The 26,423-nt window shown below is 34.4% G+C and overlaps 1 protein-coding gene across 2 annotated transcripts in view; it reads left to right on the top strand.

Moving 5' to 3' along the window:
* AGMO (alkylglycerol monooxygenase) overlaps window positions 1-26,423 on the top strand; it is a 340,233-nt gene that overhangs the window by 178,066 nt on the left and 135,744 nt on the right. For both annotated transcript variants that reach the window (XM_039217441.1, XM_039217442.1), the window contains 2 exons: window positions 7,206-7,288; window positions 17,200-17,305. In XM_039217441.1, the coding sequence (XP_039073372.1) occupies window positions 7,206-7,288; window positions 17,200-17,305 (189 nt within the window). The remainder of the gene's footprint in view (window positions 1-7,205; window positions 7,289-17,199; window positions 17,306-26,423) is intronic.

The raw sequence follows: 26,423 nt of genomic DNA, 5'->3' as shown, positions 1-26,423 counted from the left end.
TTAATTTACTTTCCTAAAGTTTTTAGGTGGTAACTGAAGTAATGTGAAAAAAAGAAATGTGAGCCAAAATGAGCACCAATTATAACCAAAAACCATGAAACAATGTAATACATGTGTATTGAAGGAAAGATATTTTAAAAACCTACCTGTCTGATAAGCATAAGCTTCAGGAACCTAGAAAAGTGATCATTGTGAGTTCCAATTAAAAATATACTTTTTGTACACTAAGTTGAAATATAATTAAGTATGAAATTACACTTAAAATATCATTTACATTAAATAATGAAATATTAACTATGAAATTGAACATATGTTTATATTATTAGTATTGTCTCAAAATGTGATCAACATCAGGTAGTTCCTTTAATATTAATAATAAACACAATCAGTCATAAACTGCTTATAATTTGAATTAAGATCTCATTTTGATTTATGAACAATAAATTAGACATTTTTAACTCAGCTTTGGAAACTCGAAGTCTAAATAAACAGTTATGAGGAGTCATATTTTCTTATTAAAAGTAATCCTCATGAAAAGAAAATTTGTCTTTCTGTTTTCTTAATATCACCTTTGTCTTTTGCGTTTTGAGAAATAATTGAAAGAAATATAGCTTATATTTCTGCCTGTTTCTTAGTGAAAAATATGAGTTTTCTCTCACAACTGTAGCAAAAGTTGGTGGACAGATTTCAGTGAGATCTTGAAGCAAACAGTGATAATTTAGAGTAGCTTCAGTGCCACCCAAAATAGTTTTACTGAACAACCAGGAAAGATATTATGTCAAAATAGATCTCTTCCAGAAACTGTTGTAGGACGTTTCATTCTGAGATTGCCGCACTTGGATTAATGATTACCCAAAACTGAGTTAAGACTCTTCTATGTTCTCTACTCAGTACCCAGTGAACCATGAGGTTATCCAGCCTGGCTGTAATCTATTGCCAGTCCTTTGTAAGCTCTAATATTACAAGCCCTACGAATACTTCTCTCACCTCCATAGTTTTCTCAGATGCATGGTCTGATAGACTGGACTTGAATTCTAGAGTTATCTCTATGCAGCTCTCTCCGCTTGGCACCCTGTCTTCCAAATAGTAGCCTCCTTGCTTTATGCTGAATCCCAACTCCATCTCTGCAACTCAGGTAGTCTACCAGGCCCTCCTGGGGTCCCTCTGTTCTGGGGTCTAGAAACTCTCCTAAGGTGGTGACTTGGGGTCATGTCATTTATATTCTAATTTCCTGGAATCACTGACCTTGTTGCCTTGTGTCCAGTGTCTTGAAAGCAAACTTTTTCAGATTTGTTGTTGTTGTTGTTTTTCAAGTGAGTATAAACCAGCTATTGTTTTCTTGCTTTTGGGAGTACATTCATTTTTTTTTAACGGATGGAGTAGAATCATAGCTTAAACTATAACATAATTCTTTAATGCTCAATTTCTTTAAATACTCATTTAAATTTTTTTTCTTAACATTATTTATTTATTTTGAGAGAGAGAGAGAGCAAGCGGGATATGGACAGAGAAGAGAGAGAGGAAAGAGAGAATCCCAAGCGAGCTCCACACTGTCAGTGCAGAGCCCATTGTGGGACTTGAACTAATGAATGGTGAGATCACGGCCTGGACCGTAATCAAGATCAAGAGTTGGATATTTAACTGACTGAGACACCCACCCAGGTGCTCCTCAGTTAAAGTTTTTTTAAATTAAATGTTTTCTTTTATTTCTTACAAATTTTTGTAGAAATACAGTAATTCTACATCGGTCCCATGTTTCTGAACAACATACTCACTATTCTTTTTTAGCCAATATATTTTCTCCTTTGATATATTTAGTTTGCTTCTTGTTTGTTTGTTTGTTTGTTAGAAATTCTGGAAAGTGTTCATTCTCATCACATTGCTTTGTTTATGCTTCAGTAGTAACCACCTAGGGGGTTCTGATCATTTAGAAGAAAGACTATAGTCAATGTTGACAGTGTTTGAAAAGAGCACAATCTTATTTCAAGATACATTTTTGAGATTCATATAGGATTACAAATTGCATTATAGTGTCCCCTGGGGTTCTGTTCCCATGTCTGTTATAATACTGAGAAGTATCTTCAAGTTTCAGGTTTCAGGATGTCAAATCCAACAGCTCAAGGCTTCTGGAAGGTGGAACCCACAGTCATGAGGGGGTGAGGCAGCCTAGCAGGTGTGCCAGCAAACCCAGCCTACTGTCTTCGCATCATACGTCACAAAGGTTTAAGTATTAAGTGATTTCAAGCTCATTATAATGATGTTTGGGAAGATTTTGAACATTTTGAATCAAAATAATGATTTGAGTACTTCTTCTGAGACACCTTTTAGAGAAACCCCTAAAAATGTGCTACCTTGTTATAAAAACAAATTCCAGACATTTTCATTTCAAAGTGCTTTGAAACAAAATCAGAGAAAATATTATCAAAGCATCTTTGTCAAAGCACCAAGTCTTTAAGAAGGAATTTGTTTCTATAGCATCATACTATTATTTTATGACACAGCGTACAGAGTTGATACCTCCCTTTGTGAGATTTGTCAGGTGGGGAAATATGAAAGGTAGTTATGTTGACTGACGGAGTTTTTGTATGTAATGTTAAGAGTATGATAAACCAGCCAAGAAGAAACAAGTTTTTTTCTTTATATTTGTGAGCAGAGGAATGACTCCCACAGCTCATTGAATACACACTTTGCACCAAACATGTAATTCTACTAAAGTTCCTATGTAATAAGTATTGCTTTTGAGGTGTTTTGTTTTGTTTGTTTGTTTTGTTTTATTCAATGGAAATAAAGGCAACTGAACTGCTGATTTGCAAGATAACTTTTAAAAAGGAAAAATCAATTCCTTGCTTCATAAAGCTTTCATGGTTATGGTTTTCTTCATATGTTTTTGTGTTTGTGTGTGTGATAAAAACTTTCAATGCATTCAAAGGTTAATTTAGAATAATTCTGTTTTAGCACTTTAGGACAGCAGTATTTTACTTGAAAGATTTACTAGCAGTGGATGGTATGAAATGGGACTTAACCCAATGAAGAATAACATTTTATTTGTTATAAAAAACTAACAATATTTAAGTCATTTCACATATTGTTTAAAACACAAGAGTCTAAGTGTTTATGGTCAAAGCCTATAGATCCTATTTTATGTGTTATTTTCTTCCTGTTTGCCCTAGTATAGCTGGCATATGATCATATAGTCAGTGATTAAAGCAGTATGATTTCTAGGGTAGGAATTTTGTCTATCTTGCTCCCTTTCTTAAACTCATACCTACTCTGATGCCTTGCACATGCTCAGTAAACATTTATAAAATGAATATGTAGAAATTAGATATACCTAATTGATTGTATGCCTTAATTATCTTATCAAAGGATGCTCTATGGAAAACCTTAGAAGTTAAATAGACAAGTAGACTCTTTAAAGGAAGTTTATGTGGTCTATATCAAATTCCATCATGTGGTAATCTTACCTTCCTTTAAACTCAAATGCTTTTAAGACAATTCTGTTCTTTAAGGAATGAAATAATATTAAAGGATTTAATATTTAACATATTAAACACTTTAAATAATATATGCATATTAAATTATTAATGTTAAATTATGACATACTAAATTAACTCATTTAATGTAATTTATTTTTAATTTTAAGAAGTTAAAATATTGATAGGACATTAATATTTAATGTTATTAAATTATTGACTAAACCAGTTAATAATTTAAGAAATTATTAACATTAAAGGCATAGATATTAAAAATATATACATAAAACATTCATTCATTTAGTCAGTTATTCAACAAAAATATTTGAGTACTGACTATGCGCCAGGCAATGTTCTAGGTGCTTGAGATATAATAGCGAGTAACAAAATATAACCTCTAATGGAACTTATATTCTAATGGGGTGGGACTGACAACAAAAAGTAAGAGAATGGACAAACACAAATAAGTACACTTGTATAGAAATGATAAGTGTATAAATATATACTTGTATAAAAGTGTTGTATGGAGAACAATAGAATAAATTTATAGATAATTATGAAAAGTTCTATTTTATACGTGACAGAAGGATGTACATTTGAAGAGTACCTGAATGAAATGAAGGAATGAATCATAAGGATCACTGGGGAAAGTTGGTCCAATAGAAAGAACAGTAAATAAAACAGACTTGAGTGGGAAGGATGCTTACCATGTTGAAGAAAACAAAATTTGTGATATGAAAGGCAGAGAGATTAGTAGGGGACAATTGATAAGAGACTATGTTATGCATGGTCCAGAGTAAGGACTTTGAGTTTTATTCTTTGAGTAAGTAGACATTGACTCAGGGTACCTGGGTGGCTCAGTTGGTTAAGCATCTGATTCTTGCTTTTGGCTTAGGTATGATTTCATGGTTTGTGAGTTCGAGTCCTGCATCAGTCTGTGCTGACTGACTTTACAGAGTCTGCCTTGGATTCTCTCTCTACCTCTCTCTGCTTCTCCTCTGCTCTCTTTGTCTCTCAAAATAAATAACCTTAAAAGAAATAAAAATAAAGAAATTGAAGCTCCTGGAGCATTTAGAACATAATAATGATACTATATAACATATGTCTTTAAAAAAATTAGAGTTTTGGCTGCAAAGCAGTGTGTAGAAGGCCATGCTCAGTAGACAGTTTTAAAAGTGGAGACACCAGTTAAGAGGGTGAATTGTGGTGAAGATCATGTTGGGGTGGAACAAGTTTTTGTTCACAAAACAGCTACTTGTAACAAATCTCTTCAATCTGGATGTACTTCAAATACAATGCTGACATTTATTTCTTGATTTATTTGAAGTAGACAATGAGAGGAAAAGTCAAGGATGAGTGGCAGTTTTGTTTTGTTTTTGGTTGTTTTGTTTGGTTGGTTGTTTTGTGTTTGGTTGTTTTTGTTTGTTTTGTTCTGTTTTCGCTAAAGCAACTGAAAAACTGGGTGTAGCATTCTAAGAAGAAAAAAAACTAGCAATATATTGTGTGGAGGAGGAAATAGATACAGAGTTTTAGACAGACATGCTAAATTTCAGGTGCCTTTTAGCCAGGTAGCGACTAGGTAGATGGATAGACGTATTGAGTTGTTTTCTTATTCTGACTCTAGTAGCCTGGAAGCAATTTGCAGAAAAAGGAGTCCTTCTTCGCCAAGACCCTCCCTTTTTTGTTTAGGGGTCTCCTTCTCCGCCAGGCTCCTCTTTTTGTTCAGGGATCATAAATTCCCTAACCAAAATTGAAAATATATTTTACATTATATCTGAATTTCCTATGATATGGCGAATAGTGCATGGGTCTTTTGTTTGTGTTTCTTTGTTTTATTGTAATTCATTAAAGTTAACCTAAGTACCATATGAAAAATCAGTATAGCATAACAATAGTACTCATATCATAATCATTAGTTGATTTTATATTTTGTTCCAAGCACTCTTCTCAGTACTTTATTATAGTTGTTACCAAACTCATATTTTATTTCAAATGTACCAAACACATAAAAGAGCCTTAGAAATGCCTAATAATTTGCCTATGGTTACATGGCTTATAGATTCAATGTATGTATTTTTCTTTGTTTCCCTTAAACAGGCATTAATCTACTCAAACAGACCTAGTTACTTCTATCACCACAAAAATAACTTTCTGACACTTGGGCTGCATTGTCCCAAAGTAGTTATTGCTGAATTCCACATATCCAAATAGCACTCTGTAGCTCTCCACTAAAACTTCTGTTGTCCACTGAGCTTTTCCTCTTATATCTGACACCTAGCCCTGTCCCCATACTCCAAAACATTTCAATGCTTTTCATTGATATTATTGATTACTCATCCGTACTCATCTACTAAACTATTGCTTTGGAAACTTTTAAATCATTTTTCAGTTCTGGGTACGATCCAAGCATACAATACTGAATAGAGAGGAGTTATAAGTTGGCTGTGAGATCTCAGTTGATTTATAAGGTGGTGTGGAGATGGAGTAGTAGATGTGAACAGTAATTGCAGTTGGTGGCTTTTGCTTATTGTTTATAACTGTGGACAGGTGCAGTTTTGTAGGTGTATATATTAGTTCATAATGAGTAGAAATTACCTCTAGCTATTTCATTAAAAAGCAGAGAAAGTGTTTGTGTAATGTTTTGATAACTCTGTTAGCTGCTTTGCTGCATCACACTTCTGGTGTTCTCATTAGGATGAAACATAAACACTATCAGTGAGTAGGGGAATCACTCAAGGGATGTGCATCCAACTTCTTGCTCTTATTGATCCACTTTCAAATGAAAACAGTACTCATCTGACACTAAATATTAGCTATGCAACCTCTCTGCCCCTGACCATTTAAGTTTGTTGCTCATATTCATTCCACCATTGTCATACTTTGAGGTCAGGGAAGTGTATTTTAAGTTTCAGAGGCATCATTTATTTCTATGTGCTGACGGAAAAATTACTTAACTCTTTGATTTCCGATTTGCTTGTTTTTACATATATGAAGCAAATATAATGATACCTTATCTGTAACATTGTTGGGACTAAAAAAAGAATTGAAGTATGTGAAACATATAACATGGAAGCTATAAGATAGTAGATCCTAAATAAACATTATTATTAAAATTTTGGCATGTAAAATTTTTTGGCATGTAAATGCATAATTCATTTATAATTATGGTAAACATGTCTTTGTTACAATAATTCAAAATATAAACTTTGACATGTACATAGGAATCTATAGATTTCATCAAATACGAATATGTATTTGTACATTGCTTCATTTATATGTTTGCACTGATAAACACGTTCTCCTTTAAATATTTTCTGTATTTAAAAGTGTTGGGTTTGAAACCACAAAGAATTGGTGATAATAAAAATAGGTATTGGACCATGCTATGTATTCATCAAAATGTAAGTGATTTCTCCATATGTGGGTGCACAAGGGTTTCAAACAATTTTGAAAGTCTCATAACTTTAAAGGATAATTTTTAGAAAGAATATTTTAAGCAAAATAGTTATGTGGAAGGGTCTAATTCATTCTCCTAAGTGTCCAGTAAGATAATTTTAAATGACATTAGGAAAACCAAGATGTCCTCTGCGTATTCATCTTTTTGAAAAATGTCAGTGACAAGTGGTATAGTATAAAATAGTTTGAGGCTGGTTTTCTTGACAGCTTTAAGTTCTAATGTTCCTTCTGATAACTCTCCTAAAGAATCTGCTGGTCTCTGTGTTTGCTTGACAGGCACTATCACAAGTTACCCTCCTTCTGAGGGTTTGCTTCATTATTCTGACATTGACCTCCATTGGATTTCTTCTGGATCAAAGGTAAGAAGTGAAATTCTTTCAAAAAAAAAAAAAAAAAAAAAAGAAGTGAAATTCTTTCATTTTGTGTACTTTTATAATGTTGTTTTAAAAATATATGTGAAACTTCTATAGTCATCAAACATTTGTTATTAAAAATAAAGTTGAGGGGCGCCTGGGTGGCTTAGTCGGTTAAGCGTCTGACTTTCGCTTAGGTCATGATCTCGTGGTTCATGGGTTCGAGCCCCGCGTTGGGCTCTGTGCTGACTGCCAGCTCAGAGCCTGGAGCCTGCTTCAGAGTCTGTGTCTCCCTCTCTCTCTGACCCTCCCCTGCTCATGCTCTCTCTCTCTCTCTCCCTCCTAGAAATAAATAAAACATTAAAAAAAATAAAAAAATAAAAAAAATAAAAATAAAGTTGAAACTATAATTTCACAGTGTTTTAAGTTAAACAGAGTAAGTTTTTCCAATTTTTAAAAGCAAGCGTGCATTTAAAATCTAAGCCTTTGAAATGTGATTTAAGTTTTTAAAGTTATTTAAGAACCTATAAATGTAATGAATAATTTGGCAAAATATAGACCATAACTGAGTAATTAATAAAATATAAAACATATTTGAGTAGTTTTCCTTTGCCAGTTCACAGTATATGCCAGAATGTGTGTGTTGTGCACTTACAGTTTATGTCCTTTCTGTCACACAGGATATTTAAAGAATCTTATTTTAAATACTACCCTAGTGAGAAAATGCATTCACTTGCACAATTTTAAGATGGATTTATGGCAGGAAGTATGAGAAAGATATCTATTACTTACTATCTATCTAAATTAATGCTAATACTAGTATTTATATACTTAACATGTACCATGGAATATGTTATTAATTCTTACAACAATGTCCTGAGATAAGAATTACTGTAAAGCCCATTTTACAGATTAAGGAAGTCAGACAGATAGATAGTAAGAGATCAAACACAGTACAAACCCAAGCAATGTGACTCTCAAATTCACATATTCTAGAATTTACGTATACTATAACTTGGCAAAAAACTGCAAAAAACAAACAAATGAAAAAAACAGTCATTCTTTTTTTATTATTATTTATTTTGATAGTAAGAGAGCCAGAATATAAGCAGGGGAGGGGCAGAGAGAGACGGAGACACAGAATCCGAAGCAGGCTTCAGGCTCTAAGCTGTCTGACTTGGGGCTTGAACTCACAAACTGTGAAATCATGACCCGAGCCCAAGTTGGTTGCTTAACCACCTAAGCCACCCAGGCACCCCAAAATCTCTGTCATTCTTGAGATTGTATCTTTGTTGTATTGAAATTGTTTTTTTTAAGTAGGTAACCAATACAATTACTTGCAGGAAATTATAAATATAAAAGTCCAGAAAACACATGCTTAATCTGTGTGAATTTCCCAAGAAATGTTTATTTGGTATTCTGAAATAGTGGCAGTTTCTGGAGTTTTATCAACATTCAAATCATCAAGATCAAAATGACCATACTGGTTAATGGGACAGTTAAAACCTGCATTCCCTATAAACACTTGTGCATATCATTTATTTTGTTTGGCTCTCTATCCCTACTTTTCTAGATTATAAGTGTATACTAAGCAATAAATAAAGAAAATGGAAAAATGAGTCACAGTTCCCTCTGAAATAATTTCCCAGATCTAAGAATCAGGATCTCACATTTTAAAGATTATAGTTCTATTGGTTACATACACTTATGAGAAGAAGCAATAAACCAATAGCAATAGTATAGATTCTTTCTTTTTTTGTTTGCTGGTTTGTTTTTATAGAGAGATTGAGTGAGGAAGAGATGCACAGGGAGAGAGAGAGAATCTTAAGCAGGCTCCACACTCAGTCTGGAGCCTGATTGGGGCTTGACCACATGACCCTGGGATCATGACCTGTGCTCAAGAGTCAAGTGCTTAGCTGGCTGAGCCCCACAGGCACGCCAAGAGACTTTAAATCAAGAGTGTAACAGGGAACAAAGAAGAGCAGTATATAATAATAAAGGGAACAATAAGAAAGACAGTTGAACAATAAGATGTAGCAATTATAAATATTTATGGGCCCAACATGAGAGCACTCAGATACATAAAACAGGTTTGCCTAAGTGGCTCAGTTGGTTAAGCATCTGATTCTTGACCTTGCCTCAGGTCATGATCTCACAGTTCATGGGGTTGAGCCCTACACTGAGCTCTGGGCAGACAATGCAGAGCCTACTTGGGATTCTCTCTGTCTCTCTGTCTTTCTCTGTCTCTCTATCTCCCCCTCCCCTCTCTTTCTCTCTCAAAATAAATAAATAACTTTCTTAAAAAATATATAAAACAGTTAATAAAGGAACTAGCTTATAATAGTACAATAATAGTAGAAGTCTTTAATACCCCATTTACATCACATATTTAGATCATATAAGTGGAAAATCTTTAATACATTTAAATAATGGGGACTTTGGGGCGCCTGGGTGGCTTAGTCGGTTAAGCGTCCGACTTTCGCTTAGGTCACGATTTCGCCGTTTGTGGGTTCGAGCCTCGCGTCGGGCTCTGTGCTGACTGCCAGCTCAGAGCCTGGAGCCTGTTTCAGTCTGTGACTCCCTCTCTCTCTTACCCTCCCCTGCTCACGCTGTCTCTCTCTCTCTCTCTCTCTCCTAGAAATAAAATTAAAAAAAAATTAATAAATAAATAAAGTAAGTAAGTAAATAATGGGGTCTTTAATACCCCATTTACATCATACATTTAGATCATATAAGTGGAAAATCAACAAGGAAACAGTGACCTTAAATGACATACTAGAACAGATAGATTTAACACAGAACATTCCATCCTATAACATCAGGATACACATTCTTTTCAAGTGCACATGGAGCACTTTCCAGAATAGATAACATATTAGTCTACAAAATGAGCCACAGTAAATTGAAAAAAACTGAAATCATACTATGTGCCTATTCTGACCACAATGGTATGGAACTAGAAGTCAACCACAAGAAAACATCTGGAAGAATCACATATTCATGGAGGTTAAATAATATGCTATAAACAATGAATAGATAAAAATAAATAAAAGAAGAAATCAAAAAGTACATAGAAATAAATGAATATGAAACTACAATGGTTCAAAACTTTTCAGATGCAGAAAAAGTAGTTCCAAGGGGGAAATTACATCAATACAGGCCTACCTAAGGAAGCAAGAAGAATCTTAACTAAACAACTCAACCTTATACCTGAAGGATCTAGGAAAAGAACTGTAAACAAACCTAAAACCAGCAGAAGGAAGGAAATAATAAAGATTATTGCTAAAATAAAAGATATAGAAACTTAAAAACAATAGAATAGATCAATGAAGCCTGGAACTGGTTCTTTGAAAAACCAATAAAATTTATAAACCTCTAGCCAGATTTATCAAGAAAAAAGAGAAAGGACACAAATAAATAAAATCACAAATGAGAGAGGAGAAATAACCAACCCTACAGAAATACAAACAATTATGGAAGAATATTATGAAATACTGTATGCCAATAAATTGACCAACCAAAAGGAAATAGGTAAATTCCTAGAAACATGTTACTTCCCATAATTGAATGAGGAAGAAATAGAGAATTTGAAAAAAAACTGATAATCAGCAAAGAAATCAAATCAATAATAAAAAAAACTTCCAACAAACAAAAGTTCAGGTCTAAGCTTCCCAGGGAATTCTACCAAACATTTAAAGAAGACCTAATTCCTATTCTTTTCAAACTGTTCAAAAAAAAAAAAAAAATAGAAGAGGAAAGAAAGCTTCTAATTCATTTTATGAGGTCAGTATTATTTTGATACTAAAACCAGATAAAGGCTCTACGAAAAATGAGAACTGCAGGCTAACATCTCTGATGAATATAGATCCAAAAATCTTCAGTGAAATACTGGAAACTCAATCCAACAATACATTTTTAAAAAATGTTCACCACAATGAAGTGAGGTTTATTCCTGGGTTGCAAGGGTGATTTAGTATTCACAAACCAATCAACATGATATATAACATCAATAAGAGAAAGGATAAGAACCATATGATCATTTCTTTAAATGTAGAAAAATCATTTGACAAAGTACAACATTCATTCATAATTAAAAAAAAAGAAAGAAAGAAAAGAAAACCCTCAGAGGTGCCTGCATGGCTCAGCAGGCAGTTAAGTGTCGAACTCTTGGTTTCAGCTCAGGCTATGATTTCACAGTTTACACTGACAGGGTAGATCATACTTGGGATTCTCTCTCTCTGCCCCTCCTGCGTGTATTCTCTCTCTCTCTCAAAATAAAGAAATAAACTTAAAAAAAAAAGTGTCCCTTAAGTGATAAAAACCCTTAACAAAGTAGGAATAGAGGAAACATACCTCAACATCATTAAGACAACCCACAAAAGACCTGCAGCTAATATAATCTTCAATGGAGCAAAACTGAGAGCTTTCTTTCTAAGATCAGGAACAAGAAAGGATGTTCACTATCACCACTTTTATTCAATATAGTACTGGAATTCCACAGCAAACAGACACAGAAAGGTATAATGCACCCAGGTTAGTAAGGAAGAAGTAAAACTTTCATTATTTGCAGATGACCTGATAGAAAATCCAAAAAACTCCATTAAAAACAAATTCAGGAAATTCACAAAATATAATATCTGTATATAGAAATCATTTCCATTTATATACACCAATAATGAAGCAGCAGAAAGAGAAATTAAGAAAATATTCCTATTTATAATTGCACCAACAATAATAAAGTACCTAGTAATAAACCTAATCAAAGAGGTGAGAGAGCTATATTCTGAAAACTGTATGCTGACAAAATATATTGAATACAAACACTAAGAAATGTAAAGATATTTTAGGCTCATAGATTGGAAACACAAATATTGTTAAATACTCCCCAAAGGAATCTACACATTCATTGCAATCTTTATCAAAATATCAAGAGAGGTTTTTTTTTTTAAATGGAATTATAACAAACAATTCTAAAATTTGTATGGAACCACAAAAGACCTTGTATAACTAAGGCAATCTTGAAAAGCAAAGCTAAAGGCATCACAATTCCGGACTTGAAGTTATATTACAAAGCTGTAGTGATCAAAGTAGTATGGTACTGGCACAAAAGTAGACACATAGATCAATAGAATAGAATAGAAAACCCAGAAATAAACCTATAATTATATGGTCAATTGATCTTTAACAAAGCAGGAGAGAATATCCATTAGGATAAAAGACAGTCTCTTCTATAGATAGTGTTCAAAATCTACTTGCAAAAGAATGAAACAGGACTACTTTCTCACACCATACACCAAATGAATTAAAAATGGATTAAAGACAGTCAGAGGACTCTGGATGCTGGCAAGGATGTGGAGAAATAGGCACCCTCCTACACTGTTGGTGGGAATGCAAACTGGTGCAGCCCCTCTGGGAAACAGAGTGGAGGGTCCTCAAAGTATTGACAATAGAATTCCCCTATGACCCAGCAATAGCACTGCTAGAAATTTACCCAAGGGATACAGGAGTGCTGATGCATAGGGGCACATGGACCCCAGTGTTCATAGCAGCACTCTCAACAATAGCCAAAACATGGAAAGAGCCTAAGTGTCCATCAGCGGACGAGTGGTATATTTATACAATGTAATACTACATGGCAATGAGAAAGAATGAAATCTGGCCATGTGTAGCAACATGGATGGACCTTGAGGGTGTTATGCTGAGTGAAATAAGTCAGGCAGAGAACAGATACCATATGTTTGCACGTATAGGAGGATTAGGAGGAACTTAATGGAGGACCATGGGGGAGAAGAAGGGGGGAAATAGTGGGAGAGAGGGAGGGAGGCAAACCATGAGAGACTCTTGAATGCTGAGAACAAATTGAGGATTGATGGGGGTGGGGGGAGAGGGGGGAGATGTGCGTGGAGGAGGGCACTTGCAGGGATGAGCACTGGGGGTTATATGGAAACCAACTTGACAATAAACGATTTCTTTTAAAAAATGGATTAAAGACCTAAATGTGAGACCTGAAACTATTAAAACATACTAGGAGAGAACATCATAATAACTTCCCAGATATTGGCCTTGTCAAGTGTCTTCTAGCTAGGTCCCCTGAAGCAATGGAAAAATAACAAAAATAAACTGTTGCAACAACATCAAAATAAAAAGTTTCTGCATACCAAGGAAACAATAAACAAAACTAAAAGTCAGTTTACATAATGGGAGAATATATTTTCAAATGGTGGATCCTCTAAAAGCTTAGTATCCAAAATACATAAGTAACTTATAAAACTCAACACCCAAGAAGCAAAATTAAAAACTGGGCAGAAGACATGACCAGACATTTCTCCAAAGAAGACATCCAGATTCCCAACGGATACATGAAAAGATGCTCATCATCACTTATCATCAGGAAAATGCAAATCAAAACTACAATGTGATATCACCTCATAACTATCAGAGTGGCTAAAATCAACAACATGAGAAACAACAGATGTTTGCAAGGATGTGGAGCAAAAGGAACGCTTTGGCACTATTAGTGGAAATGCACACTGTTGTTTATACTGGGGAAAACAGTATAGAAATCCTCAAAAAGGTAAAAACTGAACTACTCTATGATCCAGAAATTACACTACTAGGTATTTATGCATATAATACAAAAACACTGATTCACGGGGATACATCCACCCCTATTTTTTTTTATTTCTGAGAGAGAGAGAGAGAGAGAGAGAGAGAGACAGCATGACAAGGGAGGGTCAGAGAGAGAGGAAGACACAGAATCTGAAACAGTCTCCAGGTTCTAGACTCACTGTCAGCACAGAGCCTGACGCCGGGCTCGAACCCACAAACCGTGAGATCATGACCTGAGCTGAAGTCGGATGCCCAACCGACTGAGCCACCCAGGTGCCCCATCCCCATCCACCCCTATGTTTATAGCAGCATTATTTACAACAGCAAATACTTGGAAGAGGCCCAAGTATCTATCAATTGATGAATGAGTAAGGAAGATATGATATATACTACATATATGTAATGATATATATCATGTATGCAATAATACATATTTTATATTAATATATATTAAATATAATGATATATTTTATATACATATAATGGAATATTATTCAGCCACAAAGAAGAATGAAATCTTGCCATTTACAATCACAGGTGGAGCTAGACGATACGATGATAAGCGAAATAAGTTACTCAGAGAAAGATAAATACCATATGATTTCATTTATATATGGAATTCAAGAAACAAAACAAATGAGCAAAGGGAAGAAAAGGGAGAGAGATAAACCAAGAAACAGACTTTTAACTATAGAGAACAAACTGATGGTTACCTGAGGGGATGGGGATGTGGGGATGGGTGAAATACGTGATGGGAATTAAAGAGTACACTTGTGATGAGCGCTAGGTGATGTATGGAAGTGTTGAATCACTCTATTGTTCCCATGAAACTAATATAACATTGTATATTAACTAACTGGAATTAAAATACAAACTTAAAAAATGAGTAAAAAACTCTATAAAACACTATCAAACTATTGAAATATGAAAAAAATAACAAAACTAAATAAATGGAGAGATAACTATATTCATAGATTGGAATGCTCAGTATTATAAAGACTATGATTTTCACCACATTGCTTTACATGTTTAGTACAGTTGGAATTAAAATTGTAAACAGTTTTTTTTTTCTTTAAGTGAGCAGGTTCTTTCTAAAGTATATGTATATGGAAATGAAAAAGACCTATAATAGCCAACACAGGCTTGAGATTTTAAAAAATGGCAGTAGAGGCACTACTGGCTGTCAAGATTTATTACAAAGCTATTGCAATTAGACATGTTTTATTGGCACAGAGATTAAATCAGAGAACCTAGGAACAAATCTATGCATATATATACATGCTTGATTTGTGACAAAGGTGTCCCTGCAGAGCTATGGGAAAAAGCTGTCTTTTCAATAAATGGTCTTGGAAACATTGGATTTCCACATAGGAATAAGAAAAATAAACTTGACAAATATTTCACACCATAAAAAGTTAATTCTGGGGTCAGTGGATTGTAGATTTACAAGTGAACGGAAAACCAATATAGATCCAGCTAATAGCATAGTAACATATCTCTATAAACTTAGAGTACATAAAATGTTAAATGGTAAACACAAATCCCTATTCATAAAGATAAAATTGATTAGACTATAGTAACATTAAGAAAGTCACTTCTTCAAAACTTTACCCTCATTAAGATAGTAAAAATTAAATCTTCAAATCAGAGGCACTGTTTGCAAATTTTATGAGTAGCAAACATCTTTTATCCCAAATGACTAAAATTAAAAGTATTTACAACCCCTCTCGGTGAACTGCTCACACTGAAGGGAGAGTTTATATTGTGATACCTAATTTAAAATACTGAAGATTTTACTAAATTTCAACATATAAACAATATTGTGTGGCAGTCCAAAAAGCATGTAAAAATGTTCAACCAGCATTTTTCATAATAAACGAGTGCAGCCAACAGTCCTCATGTCCTTAAGGCAGATAGATGCATGAATATCGATATATTCACACAATGAACACTATACAAGAGTGGAAAGAAACTGCTCCTACATTCAACATTGTAGATGTATCTCATTAAACTAAGTGAAAGATGCTAGATACGCATAGTGCATACAGTATAATCCCATTTATTAAAAGTAAAAAGAAACTCCTATACAGTAATTTATAAGAATTTATGCTAATGTGGTAAAAATATAAATTTTAAAAAAGCAAAAGGAATATGATTATTATAAAAGGGTACTGATTCTTTCAGAGATAGAAGGAAGGTGGAAGTATTTAGGAGGTAAGAGTTCTCTTTGAGGGTGCTTCAAATACATGAGTGATGGTTTCAAGTGATAATTTTTTTTGTTAAAAATTATCAAATTGCCCATTTCTGTTTTATTTATTTCTTTATATTTCATTTCACAATATAAAAGATTTAAAACCAAAAAATAGAAATAGTTAATAGAAATTGTTTTAAAATAGAGATTTTCTGGGGTACCTTGATGGCTCAGTTGGTTGAACATCCAACTCATAATTTCAGCTGAAGTCATGATCTCATGGTCATGGGACCAAACCTGAGTCAGGCTCTGCACTGGCAGCACAGAGCCTGCTTGGGATTCTCTCTCCTTCTTGCTATCTCTCTCCAGCGTATGCTTTCTCTCTCCCTCTCTCTTTCTTTCTCTCTCTCTCTCTCAAAGTAAATAAATGAACAAAGTAAATAAAATAAAATAGAAATTTTCTTTTGTTTTCTTTCCCTTGGAACCTACCCAGATATTGATTCAATAATAATAGCTTATACTAATTATATAGCATTATTTTATAAGAAGAAAATTTTTAATTTAATTTTATATTTTATTCACAAAATGATAAGTCCCATTACTTGAATGGAAACAAATCATAGCAGGCTCCATGCTGTCCGGTCAGAGCCCAGCGTGGGGCTCCATCTCACAAACCATGAGATCATGACCCAAACCAAAACCAAGAGCTGGACACTTGACTGACTGAGCCACCTAGGCACCCATACAAGCCATTTTTAAGATGAGTGATGTATAAAGGTAGCTCGTGAGTGACAGGAGTCTCATTTACTTTAAATACTAGAAATTTAGTTCTTTGATATTTTATTAATTAGTTGAAAGTATGCTTTATCCAAACTCATCAGTGCTCAAACTAAGCAATAGATTAATAAAGAACAGATTTTCTTTAAAAAGATGCATTTCATTTCTTAGTTTGATGGCAGTTTTCAAACAACTTGAGAGGCACATGCTCCTCAAATACATTAAAATACCATATATTTCTTGAAAATTAAAAGAATTGTGTGTCAACATATCACTTATAACATGTAAACATATAAAGAGCATATTTAAAGCTAATACATGTTAATGACATTTATTTCAGACCTAAGGCAGCCGTTCTGGAAACTTTCCGTTGCTTGGTGTTCTTAATGTTGTGTAGATTTGGTCATCTGAAGCCTTTCACTCCTTCTTTGTCATTTGTTTTTGAGGTAAGACATATATTTTTAGGTGGCTGTAGCACAATTATACATATATTATATATTTAATCCATTTATTAAACAATGATTTGTCTATTTTGTGACTAGTACTTGTGAGAAACATTTACCTATTCTTTTACTTACTGTACCATATTAATTGTGTCACCTGAGCTAGTTAATATGTGGAGTTTTATTTTTCTGGTCTTTAAATTTGGATTGATATCATGAACCTCATAGACTTGTTGGACAAATTACATTGCATGATGTTTATAGAGAAAAATTAGGTCACATAGTTGGTTCTCAACAAGTAAACAAATAATTTTACAAAAAGTTCATGGCAGAGATTCTTCCACTGGAGATTGTTTTCTTCTTAGGCATTTAAGGTGACTAAAATGTCTTATCAATTGCCCACAAGAGGTAATGATTCTATAGAAATAAGATCACTGATGTCATTGAGATTTTTCTACAACTGAAAATTTTAAGTTATAATTTGACCTTCTGTGATGATTAAAACTTCTCTTCTAAGAACTTCCAAAAGCTTTTGGGCATATATTTATTGTCTCAGTCCTTAGATACATGTTTAAAAAAATTTTATTCTTATCACTAAAGATTTAATGCACACAACTTTTTTCTTCTAAATTAAGGTTTATATTGTTTAACTTTGGTGCTAATCAGCCTACCAACATGCCCAGTGTGTGTAATCTTATTTAAACATGAAACATAAATGCAAACATTCCTCCAGCATCGATGGAAAAACTAAAACAAGAACTTTTATAAATTAGTAATGATTGTAAATTGAAACAAGCTCTTTGGAAAACAAATTTGGCACCACCATTTAAGGCATTTGAATATAAAATTGAGGAAGAGGAAATATATATATATTTGTCGTATATATGTCAATATATCTGGAAAGATAAAAGAACTTTCCATATGGTTGCCTATGGGAAGGTGAATTGTGTGACTAGGATAAAAAAATATGTGGAAGGTTTTCCATTAAGTTAATATTCTTTACTACCTTTAAAATTTCTGCACCACCTGACTATATTTACTACTTTAAAAGTCATGCAAATTTAAAAAATGAAGCATAAAATCTTAGTATCAGGATACTAGATATCATCTAATTCAATAAATTTTGCATGTAAACAGGCACTAAATAAAGTTTATGTGGTGTGTACTTACATTGTTTCTTGAGAATAGAACCTAAAAGCAAAATAATGAAGCTTAAATTACACATGTTTAATGAAACTTGGAAATATACATGCCAAAAAATGAAATATATTTTCACACTCTGGGTGAGGGAAGACATTATAATTACATGTAAAAAAGAAAATAATTCCATTTAATGAATCTACTCTTGGGTATATTGTAGTAGTTTACCATAAATGCTCCAGAGCAAATAGAAAAGGTAGGGTTCTTTAAGGTAGCCATAAACAAGTGGGAATGTATGCTTGGAAAACCACATTGCATTTGGGTTTCTTTGATGACGGGATAGTGGAGGACAGTGTAGTGTGCCCAGCTTTTGAACATGATGAATTTTAGTGGTGAGGTGCTGTCCATTTACTTATTTTGGTCAGTCAGTAGGTAAAAGTGAGTGGTTAACAGTTGAGCTTTGAAGCCACATTGCCTGGATTTGATTTCTAACTCAGGAAATTACTAGTGTGTCCTTGGGCAGTTATTTGTCAACTTAAATATTCTCAGACTTACTTTCCTTATCTATAAATGGATAAGTAATAATGTCTAATAGAATTTGGAAAATTAAATGAAAATCTGTGTAAGAGATTTGGCACAGTGCTTAACATACAGTACAAGCTTAATATATATTAGAAGCTATTATTATCATTTTATATGAAATTAAAGATCCCTTTGAATAATTCTGTAGTTTGCCTCATGATCCAAAAGTCAATTTTGGGAACAATTGACATGGTGGATATAGAGGAGCAATACTGTGGAATCTACAAGTCATGATTATGAATTCTTAGTCTGATGGTGACTCTATTACACTGGACTCTGTTCCCCAGGTTGTTTACTTGCAAAATAGGTTTAATGAGAGTTAACACACACTGAGATTTATGTTCTAAATGCCTTACTGCTATTACTGAATTTAATCTTCATATCGATGTGACTCATGATATAGTTGCTATGCTTATTTTTATAATGAAAAAAATTGAGTTACAGAGAGGTTGAAAACTAGTTTGAATTAATATAAGTAATAAGTGAACAAGTTAGGATACAAAGTCAGACAGTCTGACATTGTAGCTCTTAATTGTCTAGCAAGATTTTCTTCCATGTAATGATAGCAATACTCATTCATCTCAAGGGATTTAAATTAAAAAAATACCTATACAATGTAGCAAAAGTACATTGAGAAATGTGAAGACCAAAATAAAAGGTCTTATCAATTTGACTGCAAAAATGTTTTGAAAACACTAATGGTTTCAATAATTTACCTCTGAATTATCTTCTATTTAAAAGCAAAAAGAAGGGAAGAGAGGACATAATGGCAGAATATTTCAGACTACTCACCTACTCTTTCTAGAACCTATCCTTGCCCATCGAGACACATATGTGGCCTATTCTTCAAGAGTAAACATTGACTGTGATTTGCCAATAAAACATTTCCTTAAAATGGTGTACTAATGCTATCTGCTTCGTATGGTTGTCGATAAATTCATTGACACAAGGGTACCACATAGCAAGTCCTTGATATAATTTAGCTATTGTCATTGTTCATATTACTATGATTATTCTAATATTATCATTTAAAATATTAATACCACTATTATTAAGGTATTATCATCATCATCATCATTATTAATGATTGATTTTTTGTGGTTAAAACTGAACAAGTCTTCTCTGACCAGAGGTCAGTAACTATGTGGTAAAGACTGGGCAACTGTTTTATGATCAGCATTTTACTTGTGGAGCAGCCTTTTCTTCCACTTTTTCTAAAGTTCAAAAAAAATTATCAATTCTTATATTCTTTAATTTCAATTCAAAATTAAAAAACTAGTTATCAGTTCTTATATTCTTAATAACTTTTTAAAGTTTATTTTACTTATTTTGAGAGAGAAAGAGAGCAAGCAAACATGGCAGGAGCAGAGAGAGAGGGGAGAGAGATAATCCCAAGCAGGCTCTGCACAGTCAATGTGCAGGCTGATGTGAGGCTTGAACTAATGAACTGTGAAATCATGACCTGAGCCAAAATCAGGAGTTGGTAGCTTAAGTAACTGAGCCACCCAGACACTCCAATTTTTATATTCTTAATTGTGAATTTCAAATTTGCATTTTCCTCACATTTCTTAGAACTTTACTTGAATTTTTACCATTTATCATAGTATTAATAAAACTATTCTTTGCCCCACAGAAGGAGTTCAGAACCCTAATAAATGGACTGAGTGACTTCATTCAATAGGAATTAGGGCTTACTGACCTGCAGTGATTATACTATGAGGACACAATGTTCTCATTTTCTTTGAAGGTATCATTAGAATCAGTGTCATTGAAGCAGCTGATCCCTTCTTTTATAAATTAAAATTTTACATATTGGCAACATCGGCTTGTAGCCCTGTGCCTCTTCTCTATTTATCTAGAAGTCTGGTAGGAGGCTTTCTGTTATACTGCTTTATTATGTAGGTCACACGCAATATATTTGCATGGTAACAGTCCTTCTACACTAAGCAAGCATACTGCTGACTATACTTACAACTTTAATCACATACACACAACCACACACAGAATGGAAAACCGACCTTAAATTATTTTTTACTTAGATATTAAAGCAGTGCTTAGGTAGTTATAATTGTGAGTCAGAAATATAAAGTTGAATTTAAATTTGATCCTGTGACATGTATGTGGAAGATTTATTCCCTTTTGCTTTTTTTTTTTAATCTAAATTTTAGTTAACCAACATGCAGTGCATTATTTGTTTCAGGAGTAGCATTTAGTGATTGATCACTTACATACAACATCCAGTTCTCATCACAAGTGCCCTCTTTAACACCCATCACCCATCTACTTCTGTCCATTAACCCACAGTTTGTTTTCTATCATTAAGAGTCTCTTATGGTTTATTTTCCTCTCTCCTCTTCCTCCCCACCTCCAATGTATTCATCTGTTTTGTTTCTTAAATTCCACCTATGTGTAAAACCAAATGGTTTTTGTCTTTCTCTGATTTACTTATCTCACTTCGAATAATATATTCTCACTCCATCTACATTGTTGCAAATGGCAAAATTTCATTCTTTTTGATGGCTGAGCAGTATTCCATTGTATATGTATACCACATCTTCTTTATCCATTCATCAGTCGATGGACATTTGAGCTCTCTCCATAGTTTGGCTATTGTTGATAATGCTGCTATACACATTGGAGTGCATGTACCTTTGAATCTGTAGGATCTTTATTTTTGTATCCTTTGGGTAAATACCCAGTAGTACAATTGCTGGATCATATGGTAGAAGACATGGATAGACATTTTTTCAAAGAAGACATCCAGATGGCCAACAGATACATGAGAAGGTGTTCGATATTACCCGTCATCAGGGAAATAAAAATCAAAACCGTGAAGAAATAACACCACACAGATGTCAGAATGGCTAAAATTTACAATACCAGAAACAACAGGTAATGGTGAGGATGCAGAGAAAGGGGAACCCTCTTGTACTGTTGGTGGGAATGCAAACTGGTGCAGCCATTCTGGAGAACAGTATGGAGGTTCCTCAGAAAACTAAAATTAGACTGATCCTACTGTTCTCTTTAGCTTTCATCCACTAGAATATGAAGTAAGGAAGTGGTGCTCTGTCTGCTTATAAATATAATTAACTATACAAATACGTAGTTGTTTATTTAGTGTGTACAGTGGTTAATCCATACCCTTATACATTTCTGTAGCTAGGTTGGTTAAAATTTCGACCACCAACTCATATGTTTTTTTTTTTTTTACTTACCTTTTCTTTGACAGGAAATCTGGCAGAAAAACATTCTTTTATTCATGCATTTCTCACTAACATACAGCACACACATTTTTTTTCTACTAGCTCAAGTGTAGTTTGTTCTAAAATATGCCTGTGAATTTGTGGTTGTTTAATTTTCTTCTGTCACTAGCTTTAAAAATGTGTAAACATGATGCACCTTTAAAGGGAAAATAACAAAGTCAAAGATGAATAGCTATTTTTAGTAACTATGTAGGTATATAAGATAATGGGAAATGCTATTTACAGATATTTTGATCCTATGTGTGTTTTGTTTCATATCACTTCTTATGTAATTGAGGGGGTAGTTAAGGTCCTAGAAAAATCATTGGCTTTGAAGTCACATAACCTAAGTGTCATCCCCAGCTCTGCCAATTGGTTGTGTGGCTTTTGGGAACTTTTCTTAAACAACCCCATCTTAGCTCCCTTAGCTTAGTTCCCTCAGCAAAAAGGAAAATAAACATCTTACGGTGATTGCTTTGATATTCAAAGGAGTAAAGGCAATAGAGTCAAGAGAACCTAGCATAATACCTGGTATTTAAGTAATGAGTCTTATTAATAATAATTATATTCATGTGTACTATACACACACTATACACACACATACACAAACTATGCACACAAATTTAAAATAATGTTTTTAAAACTAGGGCATTAAAAGCACTGAAAAACTAAACCTGCTTATTAGTGGCCAAATAATTTGAACTGATTCCAAAAGAACTTGCAATGGCTTTAAATTAAGGCTTCAGAAAAATTCTAACATCGGATTTCCAGTTTTTGGTTTAAATCATTAAAATAGAAACACATCACTCCTGCACGGTAAACCAAGTTGTACCTGCTGAAGATGTGTGCAAAAGCTGGGTAGAATTTGGACATGTAGGGAGGAAGATGGAGAGCACGTACCTTGATTGAAGGGAGAGTATAGTCTGGAAGCAAGGGAGACCATGGTTTAAGTGATGAGACGAGCCTAGTAACAACAGCCCAAAGTGTGGATCCTGATAGGAGGTTTAAAAATGCCCACAGAAGATAGAACCAGCCTGCCTAATGCTTTAAATGGTAGGCAGAAACATTTATTCAACACTTACTGAACACCTGCCCCAGTAAAAACAAAGCAAGAGCCTTGTCTTTGTGGAGATTAGATTTTAATCAGTGTATTAATTTTTGATTGCTGTGTAACAAATTACCACAAATTTAGTGGCTTAAAACAACACACATTTATTATCTAATAGTTCCCATGGGTCAGGAGGTCAGGCACAGTTTTGCTCAGAGCTCTGCTCAGCATCTCAAGAGACCACGTTTAAGGTAAGTATTGGCCAGATTGTGTTCTCATCTGGAGGCTCAACTACGGAAAAATCCACTTTCAAACTCATTCACATTGTTGACAGAACTCATTTCCTTGCAGCTGTATGACTTAGGGCGCCAGCTTTTTGCTGGCTTTTGACTGGAGTCTGCCCTTAGGTCCCGCAGGCTGCCTATAGGTCCATGCCACATGGGCTTCCTCAATATGGCTGTGTACTTCATCAAGCCAGCAAGGAGGAACTTGTTTCAGGAAGGGCTCAACCCCCTTTTAAAATCTTTCAGCTGATCAACCAAAGATCCTCCAGGATAATTTCCTGTTTTATCAAATGAAAAACAACTGATTTAGGACCTTAATTACATCTGCTGTATCCCTTCACCTATGCCACATGCTATTGGCTAGAAGCAAGTCACAGGCTTCTCCTACCCTCCAGAGGAGGAGATTGTACAGGCGGATAGGTCATAGGCAGCAGGCACGGGGACTATGGGAACACCCTCGTTTCTTCCTGCTATAGTTGGGGAGGGTGCATACAATAACTTAGGCAAATATTTATATACATACACACTTATGTATGACTATATTCATATATATGGTTTATCAGATAATGCTAAGTACTATAGTGAAAAATAAATCAGGTGTGGAGAGGCAAAATTTTTTTAAAACATGGTACCTAGGGAAGGCTGGTGGCATTTCACTTAAGACCTGATATGAGGACAAAAGCCATGTGGATTCCTGGGGAAGAACAGATAAAGGCAACATCAAGTGCAAAGGTGCTGAGGCAGGGTATACCTAGCATGTTCCTAGAATACTACACGTGTTTGGAATTGGAGTTAGCAAGAGGGAAGGTGGTAGAAAAGGTGGTCAGAGCAGCAACAGAGGTCAGACCACATAGGTCCTTTTGGTCATTGTTATTATCCATTTTACTCCTACTGAAATGACTCCACCCAGAGAGTTTGAGCACAGGAAGAGCATGAACTGACTTATATTTTAAGATCATGTTGATGACTGAGTTGAAGATAAATGAAAGGGGATAGGAAGAGGATGCAAAGATACCAGTCAGGATGCTATCATAAACATGCAAGTGAGAGAAGCTGGAGTTCCAGAGAAGGTGGGAAGTGGTCAGATTCAGGACGCAATTTTAATGTGGAACAGGTAAGCTTTGCTGACAGGTCAAATGAGAAGATGGGAAAACAACAGCAAAAAATGTGTCAAGAAAAACTCCAGTGGTTTTGATGTGAAGAAATAAAATGGAGTTACCATGAACTGAGATGGGAAGGATCTAGGAGGAAAAGCTGGGAGTGGTGATGGATCGCCAAGTTCGATTTTCTTTGATAGGATTATGTTTATTGATTTCATGGTTACCTTCTTGTTGGTAGGTTTATCAATCAGTTCTGCATAAACAATTCAAAGCAGAGAACGTAGATGGGAAGAAAATATACCCAGTTTATTATTGGTTATGTTTGTGTGTCATGACTTGATTTTTTTTTTTTTGTGGTTACTAGATTCCTTAGTGAACATATGTTAGTTTTAATCCTATATTGTGAAGTGTTTTTTTTTTAAAAGCCAAGTTTACCTGTTCAGAGTTTTGTAATAGAAATTGAGGAAAAAATATATAAGAGATAGCCCTGGACAGCCCGAGAGAGGTCACAGCTTCAGTTAAAGACACTCGAATGCTATTGGCAGTGACAGGGAGCAGCACACCATGGATGGGAGGGATGTTTCCACCAGCTGTGCTGTCACAGTCCAAGGGCTTCTATTTATTTGAGGTGTCACTGTAAAGTAACTGACTGATGTCATGAAACCATGATTTTTTAAAAATTGAAACTTTATTTTTTAGAGCAATTTAAGTTTTACAGCAAAACTGAGGGGAAGAAAGAGACTTCCTGTGTATCTCCTGCCCCCACACATGCACAGTCTCTTCAATTATCAACATCCCTCACCAGGGTGGTGCATTTGTTACAATCAATGAACCTAGATTGACAGATCATAGTCACCCAAAGTCCAAAATTTACCTTACAGTTCTCTGTTGGTGTTGAAAATTTATGGTGTGGGGAAATAGATAGTAACCAGTAGCTATTATTATAGCATCATACCGGGTATTTTCACTGTCCTCAAACTCCTCTGTGCTCTGCCTATTATGTCTGTGTGCACCTCAGTCCCTGACATCCACTCATCTTTTTACTGTGTTCATAGTTCTGCCTTTTCAGAAAGTCATATAGTTGGAATCAGACAGTATGAAATGTTTTCAGATTGCCTTCTTTACTTAGTAATATGCATTTACGCTTTCTCCATGTCTTTTTATGGCTGCACAGCCCATTTGTTTGTGCTGAAAGTTGTGCTGAACAATTTTCCATTTTTTGTATATACCACAGTTTATTCATTCACCTATTTAAGGACATTGTGGTTGCTTTTGGCAATTATAAATAGCAATGCTCTAAATATCCCTGAACAGGTTTTTGTGTGGACATAAATTTTCAGTTCCTCTGGGCAAATATGAAGGAGCACAATTATCATCTGATAACAGTATGTTTAGTTTTGTAAGAAATCCCCAAACCATCTTCCAAAATGGACATACTCTTGCATCCCTGAATGGGAACTCCTTTTGCTTCATATCCTCACCAGCATTTGGTGCTGGCAGTGTTCCAAATTTTGGCCACTCTAATACACATGTAGTGATATGGCATTGTTTTCATTTGCATTTCCCTGTTGACATATGATGTGGAGAATCTTTTCCTCGCATTATTTACCATCTGTGTCTGTTCTTTGGTGAGGTGTCTGTTAAGATTTTTGGGCCATTTTTAAAAATTGGGTAGGTTTCTTATTGTTGAGTTTTAAGAGTCCTTTGTATATTATGGATAACAGT

Source organism: Hyaena hyaena, unplaced genomic scaffold (genome assembly GCF_003009895.1).
Source record: "Hyaena hyaena isolate Hyena2069 unplaced genomic scaffold, ASM300989v1 scaffold_690, whole genome shotgun sequence".
In the NCBI taxonomy this organism is placed as follows: domain Eukaryota; kingdom Metazoa; phylum Chordata; class Mammalia; order Carnivora; family Hyaenidae; genus Hyaena; species Hyaena hyaena.
Note: the sequence above shows the minus strand (reverse complement) of the source record. Positions and strands in the feature narration are given on the sequence as shown.